Raw genomic sequence first — 15,575 nt, 5'->3', positions numbered from 1 at the left:
CAGGGGCAGAACAATGGTCACAAGGTAAGGGCAAAGATCGCTCCCAGGACCCCCGCTGGACTACCAGGGCTTTCAGTAAGTCTTGGGGGGGGGGGGGGGGGGGTGTTTGTAATTAAGTAAATTTGAAGGGTTGGGTTGGTTTTTTTTGTTTTTTTTTTAAGCTGCTGACACTTGTACTACAATGAAAGTGCATGAGGGAGTCGGATACCCTGTGGGCCAGTTTTAAAAGAAAATTCCCCCAGGCTGATATTCTCCTGCCGTCTGCCCCTGTCTGTATTATTACCATGTTACTTTCTTTTAGGAGACATATTTTTAAAGGCACTAGGCGGCTGTGAGTGGATTTCTGAAAGTGTACATTAGGCTTTCTGCTCATTTCCAGTCACAGGTGTCTTGCAGTAGTGTTCTTTTGTAAGAATTGCTAAATTAACGAAGTGCCTTTCTGCCCTCATCAGAACAGTGTGTGGTGTTTTATCTTCACAGAGCATGTTTGCATTAACTAGGTAAGTAGAAACTTTACATAAGAATTTATCACATTTCCCACCATAGTAATAAAGTCAAAATAATCAAGAGAACGGTACAATTGCCCCAATGTGACCTGTCATACTGTTCTGGTTAGTAAGACTGAGATTGCAACCTCTGTCAGGGAATTCTATTCCTAACGTAAATTAGGCATGGAAAAAGACGAAGGTATGAAGGAGGAGACCACCATATATCCCCCCACAATAACAAAAGTCCATAAAGTAAGGCTTTTTGCTGAATTTTTGAAACACAGGCTAACTATTTGTTCTTTGATATATCCAGCAAAATTAGTTTCAGGCATTTCTTTCCAGGCAAGTTTTAACAGTTTAACCAAATTTGCTTTAGAAGATCAATAACAATTTATTACATGCTGAAGGGGCCTGCTGGTAGCTGCTTACATTGTTTTCCTTTGATTAATTCAGAGGCCGGCAGTGCAAAGTCCGTGCCATAAAAGCACAAGCAGAGATTTCAAAATAAAATCCTGTGTGCTCTTTACTGGGCCCCTCTCCAGTGCGGCTTCTTTTAACCCCTGGAGGAGGGGGGACATTTTCCTCTCATGATTATACCCAGGCAGCTGGGTAACATCTTTTGCAAATTGCCCTCAATGCAGTATTTTAAAATTTGCGGCCTTTCATTTTTAGCCAGAATTAATTTCAAATCACTAGAAATAATGCTGTGGGATCCAAATGTTTTTTCTTAATACTCACATGAGATGGTATGTAAATATCATAGGAATTTCCAGAATCCACATCAATCACATGGAATCCAGTATTTGACCCAAAAATAACCTTCAGTCTTTGACCCTCTTCCACTGTGAGATCACACAGCAGCGGTTTGTGTTGGAGATCTGCAAAAGACTTTAAAAATTCAATGTAATTAATCTTCTAATTATAAAACAACATACTGAAGCCTAGAATATCTGGCAGGTTGCTAATTTGCTCCGATGGAATAAAAGTCACCAAGTCTTGGTGACTTTTATTCCATTGTTGGGTGTATAGGGAAGTAACTTTTAACATAGGTTGGAGGTTTGTGTCTAATTTCTTGCATTTCTGTTAAAAGAGAGTGCCTGGAAATGTTAATTTGCTCTGATTTATTATCTCACCATCTCTTCCCCACACTCACCCACCCCGTCTGCTGTCTTACACAAAAGGAAGCAATATAATCAAATTAGCTAAATTTCTGCAAACTCTGTGGGTACCTTTTACCTGTGAGATTTGCCAGATTAATCAAAGCAAAACAATGCGGGTAGTTTTTGCTTTATCGCCCCATGAAAAAGCAACTGCACAAATCTGTGTCTGCTTTTTCTGGGGGTAATTTTTCAAGGCATAGTTAATTTTGATTATTTAAATTTAGGCATGTACATACCTGTCCCCACCTTAGGAAATCCCCCAAAACCCCACGGGTAAATTTATGATTGCTCTTAACATATGTACAACTTTTAGCCACGTATTACACATGGCTGGCAATAATCAACAAGTCCATTTCTGAGGGTAAAACGATACTTTCTCAGGGCTTTCATTGTTGCCCTCAGAGTTTTGGAAGGCAGAGGCCCGATTTCCAGCTGCTACACTCGGTTAAAGCAATCTCTTTCCTTAATTAAATACCCACACAGTTCTGGTTCTTCCATTTCGTTTGAAGGGAAGAGACTTTACGGTTACCTGCATGTTTCTTTGAAATTCCTGCCCTTGTTTTTCAAATATTAGGGAGTGAAATGCTAATTTATTTGTCTTTTATAAGTCTAGGGAAAATTTCCTGGGATAATTTTCAAAGTGAAAGTCTATGTGCACTTTTCCCTTTTGAAAATTGATGCAAAATCAATGGGTAAAAAATATACACAGACTTCACACTTGTGAGCGCAATTAGAAAAATTACCTTCTCTATGTCTATTTATTTATCAGGCTTAGAAAACACCTTCCCAGCTAATTTAGATGACCCAATGCAGTGTAATGTAATTAGTGTATTTTAGCCCACTTTCCATCATCCAAAATAACTCCAAAGCAGGCTACAAGTATAAATGTAAAATCAGTAATTAACCATAAAACATAATGGGCCTGATTCTGAAAAGCATTTACTCGAGTAAGTGAGCTTTTGAAAATTGCTTCAATACATGCCATTAAATTGTCCACAGGATTTACTCGCATAAATGCACTTTACTCGAGTAAATGGCTTTTGAAAATTGCTGATAGTATGTTACATTTAGGCGCGTAACTCCTTTGAAACTTACCTCCAATATAAATCATAAGCAGCTTATCCCGACCCCTCAAATCATCCTAGAATTCAATCCACACTGAGCACAAATAATAAATTACCAAATTTACAAGAACATTCACTCTCATCTGACATCCCACGCCACTTCCAACTGACCAAACAAAAATGTCTTTGCTTGTTTATGAAAGTAATTATAAGAAGCACTACAGGGAACAGATTCCATCTTGTAGGAGCTACTCCCGGAAATACCTGGTTCTCACTTTGGAGATAATTTTAACTGAAGAAACTCCACATCGAACCTCCCAGAGACTCAACCAAAGACTCTGTGAAGGCACATGGTAAACAATTTTCGCTGCCTAATAAGAAGGAGCTATACCATTCAGATACCAGAACAATACTTTAAATTCAATCCTTGAAAATTATTGGAAGCCAGTGAAGGGTATGCAACATAGGGGACCCTCAGGCCTAACGCCTGCTGCCAATAATAAAGGCGCCTGGCCGGGTACATGGACGATGCGGGTAACCTGCGCCCGCGCATCCCAAGCAGGTGGGGGATGGGGTGTCCGCACAATCCGCCTGGTGCTCTCGACGGGGCTGGAGCCGCGCTGCGGTGGTGAAATGCAGCACGACAGAGCCATGCGGCGCGACCTGATGATGTCACTGGGGTGACAACACGGGCGGGGAGGGCCAGAGGAAGCCCTGGGGCCAGGCTGAGGGGGGAGTTATTCTTGCTGTCTGGGCAATTTTGAATGCAGGGGGTAGGAAAGGGGTCATTGCGGGGTAGGCACGCAGCCCGAGAGCCATCCCTTTTTGTGTTCTGCTTCTCATGCCGTAGCTGCTGCCGCTGCTGAATCCCACCCATTTGGAAACTGTCAGTCAGGAACCGACGTCTAGTTACATCAACTCCTCCTGTTTATTATGTTGATCTGTAACTGATCTATTATTATGCTGCAGCAATCTGGGGAGGGAGTACCTGAGCCGGTAGAGGGGGTTTTTTTGCACAGGGGCAGTGAACTGCACGACCGAGTTATGATCTGATGGACTCTATTGGGACTCTCTGCCCTCAGGGTCAGGGTTGGATGGCCCTGATATGGCTTCAGAGACTGGATGTCCCTGTGCGCTGGGGCAATCACCTTGTTTGCGTGTGGCAGGCTGACTGGTAACGCCCAAGTGAGGTGCCTCTTGGAAGGACCAGGGCTTTCCTGGCCCAGAGCCGAGATGCTACATACCATTTGTATACCTTCTGTTCAGAGATGATCTTGTTGTGGCTCAGATATTTAGGTCATTAATGCTATTCTCATTGCTGTAATAAAGCTGTGGACCTCATTATACCATTTTATGTTGTGGCTTACTGTGAATGGTGTATTACATTATGGGTGAGGGTGTGCTGCTCCCTACCATGTGACAGGGTAGTCGCTACTCCACAGGTTATTCTGGCTGCTGTGTTTTGTAAAATTTGTAAGCAAGCTGCTAATCTTTTTTGGTAAGCCCTATATAAATTGCATGTGCAGTAATCCACCACTGAGGCTTGCAACACAAGTCTTAGATCTTGTGGTTGCATCAATGGCTTAAGATGCCGAATCATTTTTAAACAAAAGAACCCCCCTTTTTTTTTTGTCACCGCTTTAATTTGGCTTTCTGAAGAAAGCTTGGAATCAGGGGCAGATTGGCCTATTGGGGGATCCCCCGTTGGACCGGTTGCTCCGATCACGTGGTTTTTTGCAGCTTCCTGCCCTGATAAAGAAACCTGCGGGGCTGTGGCAGAGCCCATCCTGCCGCGGCCCGACGAGAGGACCTGCACTGTCGCAGCCAAGGCCCTCCCCTCTCCACCTTGTAGGAACCGTGGGTAGCAGTGGCCTTCTTCCACCTCCCTTCTAGCACTGAGGAGCCGTGCTGCCATCCCACTGTGGACAAAGAGAAGGCCAGAAGAAAAGGTGAGGTCTGAAAAGTTATGTGTATGTATGCTTGTGTGAGAGAGAGACTGCATATGTGTGCGCAAGACAGCCTATATGTATATGAAAGTGCAAAAGAGCCTGTGCATGTGTGAGAGACTGCATGACTGACAGAGTGAGGGTGCCTGAGACTGTGTGTTTGTGCGTGAGTGAGAGAGAGAGTGAAAGAGCCTGTATATGTGAGTGAGAGCCTGTGTATGTGTGAGAGACTGTATGACTGACAGAGTGAGGGTGCCTGAGACTGTGTGTTTGTGTGTGAGTGAGAGAGAGAGTGAAAGAGCCTGTATATGTGAGTGAGAGAGAGCGAGCCTGTGTATGTGAGTGAGAGAGAGAGAGCCTGTGTATGTATGACAGCATGTGTGTTTGTTGGAGAGGAGGAGAGAGGTAAAGATTGTGAGGCCCCCCTCCCCCAATCCACAACAATCTGTGGGTTGACTGGAAATCAAAAGATCCCAGGTATGGAAATTTTTAATCTTATTATTTTAAATTTTGGGGTGATATTTCATGTGTCTGCTGTTTGAAATATTTAATGTTTGAGAAATATTAGAAAAAAATTATATTAATTATTGGATGTTCGATGGCTATTGCCTGCTTGACATTTATTCTTTTTTTAGTAGGTTTTTAGAACATAAGAATTTGCCATGCTGGGTCAGACCAAGGGTCCATCAAGCCCAGCATCCTGGGCTTGATGGACCCTTGGTCTGATGTTTTATATCTCGACTTTATTGTTTTATGAGGAATGATGTTTTTGTTTTTCTATTGTTGCAATACATAATAGTCAGGTTTACTGTGTTTTCCAAAGCATGTGTGTGAGCAGGAGTGAGTGAGCCAGTGGACATGTATGTGAGTGAGAGAGAATGAGAACGATGAGCATTTGTGTGAGCAAAAGGACTATTTAAAACAGTGAACATGTTTGTGAGCCAGCCAGCATGTGTATGAGAGAAAATATAAGGGAGTCTATGTGAGAAAGAGCATATATGGTAGAAAGTGTACATATATAAGGGAGAGGAGAAAGTTTGTGCATACCTTCTATCCTTGACTAATCCATGACAATCTGAGGGTGACAGAAATTTAAAGTGTCCCAGGTATGAAGAGCAAAGGATTTTTTTTAGCCTTAGTTTTAATTATTTGGTGTTATTTGATGCATCTGTTGTCTTGAAATATTTTAATCATTCAATGTGCTATTCATCAGCTGCTTTGAAATATTTATTCTTTTTATGAGTATGGCTTTATCATTATATAATCCATCAATCATATCTTGATTTTATTGTTTGATGTTTAATGAGGAATGGTGATGTTTCTGTTTTTCCACCATTGCCCTGCATACAGAGTCTTTTGTTATGGTTTCCAATTCAGTTTTTTGTTTGCATGTTTCTAGTTCAAGTTTATTGTCTCTTTATTATATATTTGGTGAGGGTCTGCGTGTTTTGCATGTGTTGTTGAGGTGAGGTATTCTGCTAGCATGTAGTTTCTTTGTAGGGATCTATAAAAGCTTGGCTTGCTCGGTTATACTAATATCAAGTATATTGGTGTTTTAGGGCCTGGTGTAACAGAGTAGGTAGGCAGTGCAGAGCCTGGGGAACTATAAAAGCAGAAGACTCTGTAGCACTCAGTCAATGAGAATGCACTGGAATGGTGATGGTGGTGGTGGGCGGGGGAATGCAGAAATGGAGGCAAGCTCCAGTCACAAAAAGGGATGGGGTGTGCCGATGCAGTGCTGGGGAGGCTTCTGTAGTTGGGCTTTCCTCCTGAAAGGGTCAGCTGGCTGTGGAAACAGTGAGTCTCCTGGAGTGAGAGTGGGATTGGGAATGGGAAAGGGAGAGGGTGAGTGCACCTGCAGGCTGCGGAAGGGCTGGCAGCAAGCAAAATCTTTTTAGATAATCAGGTGGTAGTACTGGAGCAGGGACTACTCACTGTGTGAGCAAATGAGCAGCAGCAGCACAATGACAGAATGTGTGTTTCTGAGAGAGAGAATGTATGTGGGGGTGTCTTGCTCTCTGACACAGAATGACACCCATACACACACTTTCTCTATGACAAACCCATACATTGTGAGCAAGAGTGTGTGTGTGAGCGTCTTTGTGTCTGAGAGACTATGGGGTCGATTTTAAAATCCGGCGCACATGTGCGTGCGGGCATGCGCGGGTGTGTGTGTGTGAATTTTCGTAAATTACACACGGCGACGTGAGTAGGGCTTCCCCAGTTCCCTCCCAGTGCACCCCAACTAAGGAGCGGACTGGGAGGGAACTTCCCTATACCCCCATCAAATCTTCCTACCTTTTCCCCTCTCCTCCCTGACCCCTAACCCCTACCTAACTATTCATTTGTTTTTTGTTTTTCTACTTACTTCAACTTCCCAGTTGTAGTAAATTCCGCACGCCAGCCGGCTTCTGGTGTGCACTCCCCCAGGTCAGCGACTAATGGCTCGGTACTTGTGCGTGTAAGTCCTAATTTTTACAAGCATGGCCCTTTGAAAATTCGCCCATATGTGTGTATCTGACACTGGCTGGCAGCATGGTTGTCACATTACCTGGCAACTGGTTCAAGAGCCAGGAATCCAAGATATAATTATGAGAGATGTAACCAGCCTTGGGGGTGGATGGCAATTAATTGTATGGATGGAAGAGGGCACACAGGTACAACTTAGTTAATTAGGAAAAATGTGCCATTTATGTTGGGAGATTTTTGGGCTCAGTTCTGCCAGGCTCCAGGTCACATGATATACCTATGAAGGGACAGTCTGGTGTGCTTTTGGGAACTGTTGAAAAACATGCTACAGGGAAAATGCAGAAGGGAGTCAGATACCTTGTGGGCTGGTTTTGAAAAAAATCCCCTTGGCTGATATTTTCCTGCAATCCGCTCCTGCTTGGAATCCAACAGGCCTCGCAAACTTTTCACTTCTCAGCTAATGTCATTACCATATTTCCAAATTCCAATTTTTTAAAAAAAGTTTTATTTATGAACATGTGCTGTCATATGTACATCCAAAAGATCTTACATCATTGATTTCATTTTCAAAGGGGCTCTGCGCATAAAACTAGCATATACACATGTAGGGAGCATGTAGTTGCATACATGCTGTTTTCTAAATATCGACAATATAAGCATCTTTTTGGTTTCGTACACACATTTTAATTATCACAAAAAAAGGGGCGACCTAGAGATGTTGTCAGGCAGAGTCAAGAATTGCCAAGAGATTTATGTGCATACAATTAGCCAACTTCTTCATACAGTTTTACACCTGCTGACTAGCACATTGTTTGTTGTCTGAAATTAGTGGGTGGGAGGTATGGGTGAACTGATGGGGGTTCAGGGTGAAGGGCTAGAGGATCTAGGTGAACTGGAGAGAGAATGGAGGAACTGACGGAGGTAACAGTGAACTGGTGATTTCAAGAACACATGGAAGTAAATATCTGCAAAATCGTATATGCTTATACTTTATAAAATACCTGCATCCCTATATAAATCAGGGTTATTATTTGTCCATGTTATATTTTTTTTTTCACACCTAAAATTTACAAGCCTATGTTTATAAAATGGGTATTAAGTGCTTTCTTGCATTGGAATTATGCTTAGGCACTGAAACATACACCCGTGCTTTCAGAGCAGAGCTATGCTGTATTTTATAAACTGTGCAACATCCCGCTGCAAAGTTTATAAAATATTAAGATAAATCTCTGTGCATCCCCTTACGCTGCAGAAATGCAATACTATAAATAAATGTGAAAGTTAGGCTCCCTGTGTTACCATATCACGTTATACAAAAGAAAATCTGCTGTTCAAAAAAAGTTCTGCAATACAATCTCATCATATCATATCAGTGTGATAATAAATACATATGCACCCGTAAACACAACACAGCTCCTTCATCCAGCACACATTCTTCCTCATTCATGCCTGTGGCCAGACCAACGTAGCAATAATTAAAACCAATAGCAATTAAATCTAGTTTACTTTATAATATAAAATCTTCATTTGTCACTTACGAAGGCTGGTAAAATATTACAAAAGCTTTCCCAGATTTTAAATAGTCTTTGCTAACTTTTTTCTTCTGAGTATCTAAGGCTCTCCAACTGCATCCGATCGGCCATATGTTGATACCAATGTACTGAAGGTGGTGAGGAATCTTTAATCCAAAAATTTAGAACACAAAGGGGTAGATTTTCAAAGGGGTACACGCGTAGGATACACGCGTATCCCCCGAAAACCTACCCCCAACCCCCCCCGCTGCGCGCGCCAAGCAAGCCTATTTTGCATAGGCTCGGCGGCGTGCGCAAGCCCTGGGATGCGCGCAAGCTCCGGGGCTTGCATGGAGAGGCGTGCCGGGGGGCATGGTGCTGGTGACGCGATGTTTTGGGGGCGGCGCCGCAGGCGTGGTTTCGGCCCGGGGGCGTTCCGGGGGTGTGGCCGTGCCCTCCGGAACAACCCCCGGGTCGGTGATGGCGCGCCAGCAGGTGTAAATCCTGCGATAAAGGTAGGGGGGGTTTAGATAGGGCTGGGGGGGTGGGGGTTAGGTAGGGGAAGGGAGGGGAAGGTGAGGAGAGGGCGAAAGAAAGTTCCCTCCGAGGCTGCTCCGATTTCGGAGTGGCCTCAGAGGGAACGGAGGCAGGCTGCGCGGCTCGGGCCGTAGGCTGCCAGTAATCAAAATGGTGCCAATGGCCCTTTGCCCTTACCGTGTGACAGGGGCTATCGGTGCCATTGGCCGGCCTCTGTCACATGGTAGAAGCAATGGACGGCCGGCACCATTTTGCTTACTGGCAGCCTACGGCCGAGAGTGGGAGATCGCTGACACTAGATTGGTATTTATATCTCTATGGGAGGCCCACCTAGAAACTCGAGATGAGGTTTAGGTTTTAGTGTAGGGGTTAGGGGCCACATTGACATTCAAAGTGAGATGTACGAACAGAACAGTGCTGTCTTGTATAGATTTGATGACCTTCGGAGTGAGGAAACTCACCCAAAGATGAGATTTGTGCAGAGTTCTCTCAACCTAGCTTGACGGACTCTCTACCTGGGTAACATCAAGCTAGGTTGAGAGAACATTGCACAAATCTCATCTTTGGGTGAGTTTCCGCCTCCCATAGAGATATACATATACCTATCTAGTGTGAGGGCATTATGGCTAGTCTCTCTCTGTCTCTCTCTCTCCCCCCGGCATGTGCGAAAAACATCGCAACCATGATAAAGTCCTATCACATGGCTTTACTCAAATGAAAAAGGTGTAGTTAAAATTCACATTAAAGCCATGCAATACGGCTTCGCAAAACTGTGAGCCCAGCCCACTTGGCCAAAATTCCTGCCCCAATATCCTCCCCTTTTTCTCATTTGCATCGCACCAAACGTTATGGTGATTTTGCATGCGTTAGAGGCGTTTTTTGCATGCAAAAACGCCATAAAGCACTTTGATAAATGACCTCCTTAGTTTGCCGGATAAAATGGATAACCATAGGTCACGACTTTAATGAGTTGGGGAAGAGTATAGTCATAGGCGTATACTACCGTCTACCTGGCCAAGACGGTGAGATGGACAGTGAAATGATAAGAGAAATTAGGGAAGCTAACCAAATTGGAAGTGCAGTAATAATGGGAGATTTCAATTACCCCAATATTGACTGGGTAAGTGAAACATCAGGGCAGGCTAGAGAGATAAAGTTCCTGGAAGGAACAAAGGAATAAATTACAGTTTTATGGAGCAATTGGTTCAAGAACTGACGAGAGAGGGAGCAATTTTAGATCTAATTCTCAGTGGAGTGCAGGTTTTGGTGAGAGAGGTAATGGTGATGGGGCCGCTTGGCAATAGTGATCACAATATGATCAAATTTGAATTAATGAGGGGCAAGATGGCCGCTGCCTAATAGGACTGCGAGGATCCTCGGTGAAAAGCTGTTTCCTTTTTTTGAATTCCTTCTGCAGTATTATGCCCCATACCAAAAGAAGGGGGAGACTGAGAGGGGTGAGTGATAACTTACCCTCACAGAAGCCCTCAGCCCCGAATCAACGTTTTTTTCTTGGGTGCAACAGCTTCCACGCCGGTGAGCCTGGTCGCTGGGAGAGAGAAGCTGGAGCGCACGTCCTCACCTCTGACATCTCTCTGAGCCCGGAGAGCCGAAACGGCCCGCACTTCCAAGCGACATCGACACGGAACCAGGTAGTTCTTGTCCCACTCAGGTGGAGTACCTGAGTGGGACAAGAACCACTGCACGAGAAAGAGACCCCGGGGGAGAGTGGGGAGGAGACGCCTACCCGGGAGGAACTTTGGAGGAGGCGATACAGCAACCACTGGAGAGGAAACATCAGGGGATAGAAACCTCTAGCCTGCAAGGTACTGTGTTGTGCAGACAAGGTAATATGGAGGAGGGAGAAAACCGTCTAAGAGCCATGACTGCAGGGATTGGAATTTCAACATCGAACACTAACACTTTAGAAGGTATTTGGTCAGCTCTGAGATCAATAGAACAATCCATCAAAACTTTCTCTCAAATAACTTTAGACACTAGAGAACAAACGATAAAGAACAAGCTGGTATTGTCGTTTAATAAAAAAGTGGAAGATCTAGAAAAAAAGAGTTGATTCATCTGAAAAAATACAGCAGAATTTAATAGTGTCTGAAAAGATATTCAGCAAAAGACTAGAGGGAGTCAAGAATGCATTGAGGACTCACAATCTTTAGAGTCCTCAATTTTCCTGTGCAGCAATTAACATCTCTCCTAGATATGTTTAAAATTTATATGAATCAGATTCTTAAGATCACAGAGTCTGCGACACCAGTAATCATTAAAACCTACTATTTACAGCAGAAAGAACAAACAGAGCAAGTACCAGCTGGGTCTCAATTGGCAAATTTGGATTTAACTAACTTCCTGGAAACCTCACTGGACTCAGAGATTATCCAAAGGAAACCTATGCTTATTTCATTTGCTTTTCTTTCTGAAAGGAATCACATATTGAGATTATTCTTAAGAAATAGGCAGGTACTTTTCTTTGGTCATCCATTTTGGATATATCCAGATGTAATAAAAGTAACCCAGATGAGACGTAAGGAGTTTCTTTCAATGAGACCTGAGGTTTTACGGATAGGTGCCAGCTTTGTATTAAAATATCCTTCAAAATGTACAATATGTTTATCAAGAACCAGACCAGCTCAGGGCTTTTTTACGCTCACACTCCCAGGAAACTTTTATTACTATTTCGGCAATGTAATAGAAAATTAGCTGTGCACTATTGGGTAGCAACCTTATTGTAATTTGTGATATTTTGCTTATAATTGATGCTCCTTTCTGCCCCCCCCCCCCCCAATTTGCTTATAATTTTGATGTTGGTAATCACTGAAAAATTGTTAAAAGCTGTGGTATAGTTTTCTTATTTTTTTATTACTGTGAAGCCAACAACTATTTTTCTGTACAAGTGTTAAATCTTGGGTCAATTTAAAAATGTTTGAAAATAAAGAATTAAAAAAAAATTAATGACTGGAAGGAGGACAGTAAGTAAATCCATGGCTCTAGCGCAAAACTTTCAAAAGGGAAATTTTGATAAAATGAGAAAAAGTAAAAAAAAACCCCAAAAAATATAAACTGAAAGGTGCAGCTACAAAGGTAAAAAGTGTGCAACAGGCGTGGACATTGTTAAAAAATACCATCCTAGAAGCACAGTCCAGATGTATTCCACACATTAAGAAAGGTGGAAGAAAGGCAAAACGATTACCGGCATGGTTAAAATGTGAGGTGCAAAAGATCTTCATTTAAAAATTGGATGAAGGATACATCAGAAGAAAATAGGATAAAGCATAAACATTGGCAAGTTAAATGTAAGACATTGATAAGACAGGCTAAGAGAGAATTTGAAAAGAAGTTGGCTGTAGAGGCAAAAACTCAGAATACAAACTTTTTAAAATATAGCAGAAGCAGAAAGCCTGCAAGGGAGTCGTTTTTTATTAGATGATCGAAGGGTTAAAGGGGCACTTAGAGAAGATAAGGCCATCATGGAAAGATTAAATGATTTCTTTGCTTCGGTGTTTACTGAAGAGGATGTTGGGGAGATACCCATTCCAGGGATGGTTTTCAAGGGTGATGATTCAGATGAACTGAACCAAATCACGGTTAATCTGGAAGATGTGGTAGGCCTGACTGACAAACTGAAGAGTAGTAAATGACCTGGAAAAGATGGTATACACCCCAGGGTTCTGAAAGAACGAAAAAATGAAATTTCCAACCTATTTCAATTAATTTGTAATCTATCATAAAAATCATCCATTGTACCTGAAGATTGAAAGATAACCAATGTAACCCCTATATTGAAAAAGGGGTCCAGGAGTGATCCGGGAAACTATAGACTGGTGCACCTGACTTCAGTGCTGGGAAAAATTGTGGAAACTGTTATAAAGAATGAAACATAAAATATTTAGAGAGACATGGTTTGGTGGGACACAGCCAACATGGATTTACCCAAGGGAAGTCTTGCTTCACAAATCTGCTTCATTTTTTTGAAGGGGTTAATAAACATGTGGATAAAGGTGAACCGGTAGATGTGGTGTATTTGGATTTTCAGAAGGTGTTTGACAAAGTCCCGCATGAGAGGCTTCTAAGAAAACCTTAACTGAACTCTTCCCCCTTTCATCCCCATTGCTTATTGTACCATGCAGTTTTCCGTTTTGCCTCTTGTGTTAAGACTTTCTCCATTTCCACCCTGCTTTTCCCCTTTGCTCCTTCTCTTTCCCCCTTTGCTCCCCCTCCCCCCTTTTTTCCTTGTATACTTATCACTATTTCCCCCCCTAAGTCTTTTACCCGGTTATTTTGTATAATGCAGTTTTATGTGTTTATACCTGTTATTTTGTATAATGCAGTTCACCTCAATTGTTAATCTGTCCCTTTTACTCCATGCTGCTCTTTTTTTGCTCCTCCTCCTTTGCACTTTGCTCCCCTGCCCCCCCCCCATTCTATGTATTTCATTTAGTTCTATGAATACCGGTATTAAAAAGCTGTTAAATAATAAATAAATAAATAAATAAAAACTAAAAAGTCATGGGATAAGAGGTGATGTCCTTTTGTGGATTACAAACTGGTTAAAAGACAGGAAACAGAGTAGGATAAAATGGTCAGTTTTCACAGTGGAAAAATGTAAACAGTGGAGTGCCTCAGGGATCTGTACTTGGACTGAGGCTTTTAAATATATTTATAAATGATCTGGAAAGGGATACGAGTGAGGTGATCAAATTTGCAGATGATACAAAATTATTCAGAGTAGTTACATCACAAGCAGACTGTGATACATTATAGGAGGACCTTGCGAGACTGGAAGATTGGGCATCCAAATGGCAGATGATGTTTAACGTGGACAAGTGCAAGGTGTTGCATATAGGGAAAAATAACCCTTGTTGTAGTTACACGATGTTAGGTTCTATCTTGGGAGATACCACCCAGGAAAGAGATCTAGTGGATAATACATTAAAATCATCAGCTCAATGTGCTGTGGTGGTCAAAAAAGCAAACATAATTGATCCGATACAGTAAACTGTGCGGGAGAACCAGTGAGCGCCCGCACTCCCGACGCGCACCAAGTCACTTTCCTGGGCGTGTGATTCAGGAAGCAAAGGTATGTAAATTAGGGCCCGCAGTAAAAAGGAGGCACTAGGGACACTAGCGCGTCCCTATCGCCTCTTTATTGACAGAAGTGGTGGCTGTCAGCGGGTTTGACAGCCGATGCTTAATTTTACCGGTTGTCGAACCCACTGACAGCCACGGAAAACGGATGCCAGTAAAATTGAGTGTCCGTCTTCCAACCCGTGGGCCGCGGGAAGATTTTTAATTTTTTTTTATTTTTGGGACCTCCGACTTAATATCACTATGATATTAAGTCGGAGGGTGAACAGAAATGCAGTTTTTTCTGCTTTTCTGTACACTTTCCTGGAGCCAGCCGAAATTAACTCCTGCCTTTGGGCAGGCGTTAATTTCTGAAAGTAAAATGTGCGGCTTGATGGACCCTTGGTCTGACCCAGTATGGCATTTATGTTCTTATATAGCTTATAAGGCAACTTAAAGGTGAATTTTAAAAGAGATGTGCACGCATATAGAACACATGCATGTCTGTCCTATTTTATAAACTCACACATATGTGCTCAAGCACTGGAACATGAATAAATTGGGGCACTTAAAAAAGGGGCAGGATGGGGTGCTGCCAGCAGTTTCGTGCAAAGTTGCTATTTTATAATCAGTGCAAGTGGCATGCGTATGGCTGTAACCTGCACTCATTTACTTCTGCTATTGGTCAGGTGTATGTCAGAATAACTCTTTATAGCCAATTACTGACTGGATGAACTATCTGGGTAATCTGGGGGTAGTGCAGGCTGAATAACTAGGGGAGAGATATGACAGAGATAGGGGAAACTGCTGGATGAACTGGTTAAACTGGTCATTTCCTGCACACGCACATGTTATAAAATAACCTCACCTGCGTGTGTGGAAGACATTTTCTCAGGAAAATACACTATTAGCAGATGCTTGTGCAAGCGCTTAAAACCAGGAGCCCACATACGCGTAATGAGGCACATTTTGTATAATGTATACGAGTTTGCACGAATGGTACAAAATACCAGCGCATGTGTCTTCGCGCCCACATATATGTGCGTATGGGCACCTGTGCGCTCGTTTTAAAGTTATCCTCCCTAGCAATAGGATCATTTTAAACCATGCACATCTATCAAAAAATGATAATGGGAATTCTGAGCAGGCTATCAGATGATCTTGCGTAATATTTATCATTCTAGTGCTATTCAGCTTTTATAGTAAAGGTTTATCATTTGGGAAGTTTAATCCCAAATATTTTTGAGTAGTTGCCTAACACAGAGGAAATTTAGAAGGCCGGTCCATCTATGTCCAATTCGGCATGGGTCAGAGGGCCTGA

The 15,575-nt window shown here is 42.6% G+C and overlaps 1 protein-coding gene across 13 annotated transcripts in view; it reads right to left on the bottom strand.

Annotated features, from left to right (window-relative positions):
- TNIK (TRAF2 and NCK interacting kinase) overlaps window positions 1-15,575 on the bottom strand; it is a 559,589-nt gene that overhangs the window by 42,552 nt on the left and 501,462 nt on the right. For all 13 annotated transcript variants that reach the window (XM_029617206.1, XM_029617211.1, XM_029617208.1 and 10 more), the window contains one exon: window positions 1,227-1,376. In XM_029617206.1, the coding sequence (XP_029473066.1) occupies window positions 1,227-1,376 (150 nt within the window). The remainder of the gene's footprint in view (window positions 1-1,226; window positions 1,377-15,575) is intronic.

This window comes from Rhinatrema bivittatum, chromosome 9 (assembly GCF_901001135.1).
Source record: "Rhinatrema bivittatum chromosome 9, aRhiBiv1.1, whole genome shotgun sequence".
NCBI classification, from domain to species: domain Eukaryota; kingdom Metazoa; phylum Chordata; class Amphibia; order Gymnophiona; family Rhinatrematidae; genus Rhinatrema; species Rhinatrema bivittatum.
The sequence above is the reverse complement of the archived record's forward strand: the minus strand, read 5'-3'. Positions and strand labels throughout refer to the sequence as shown.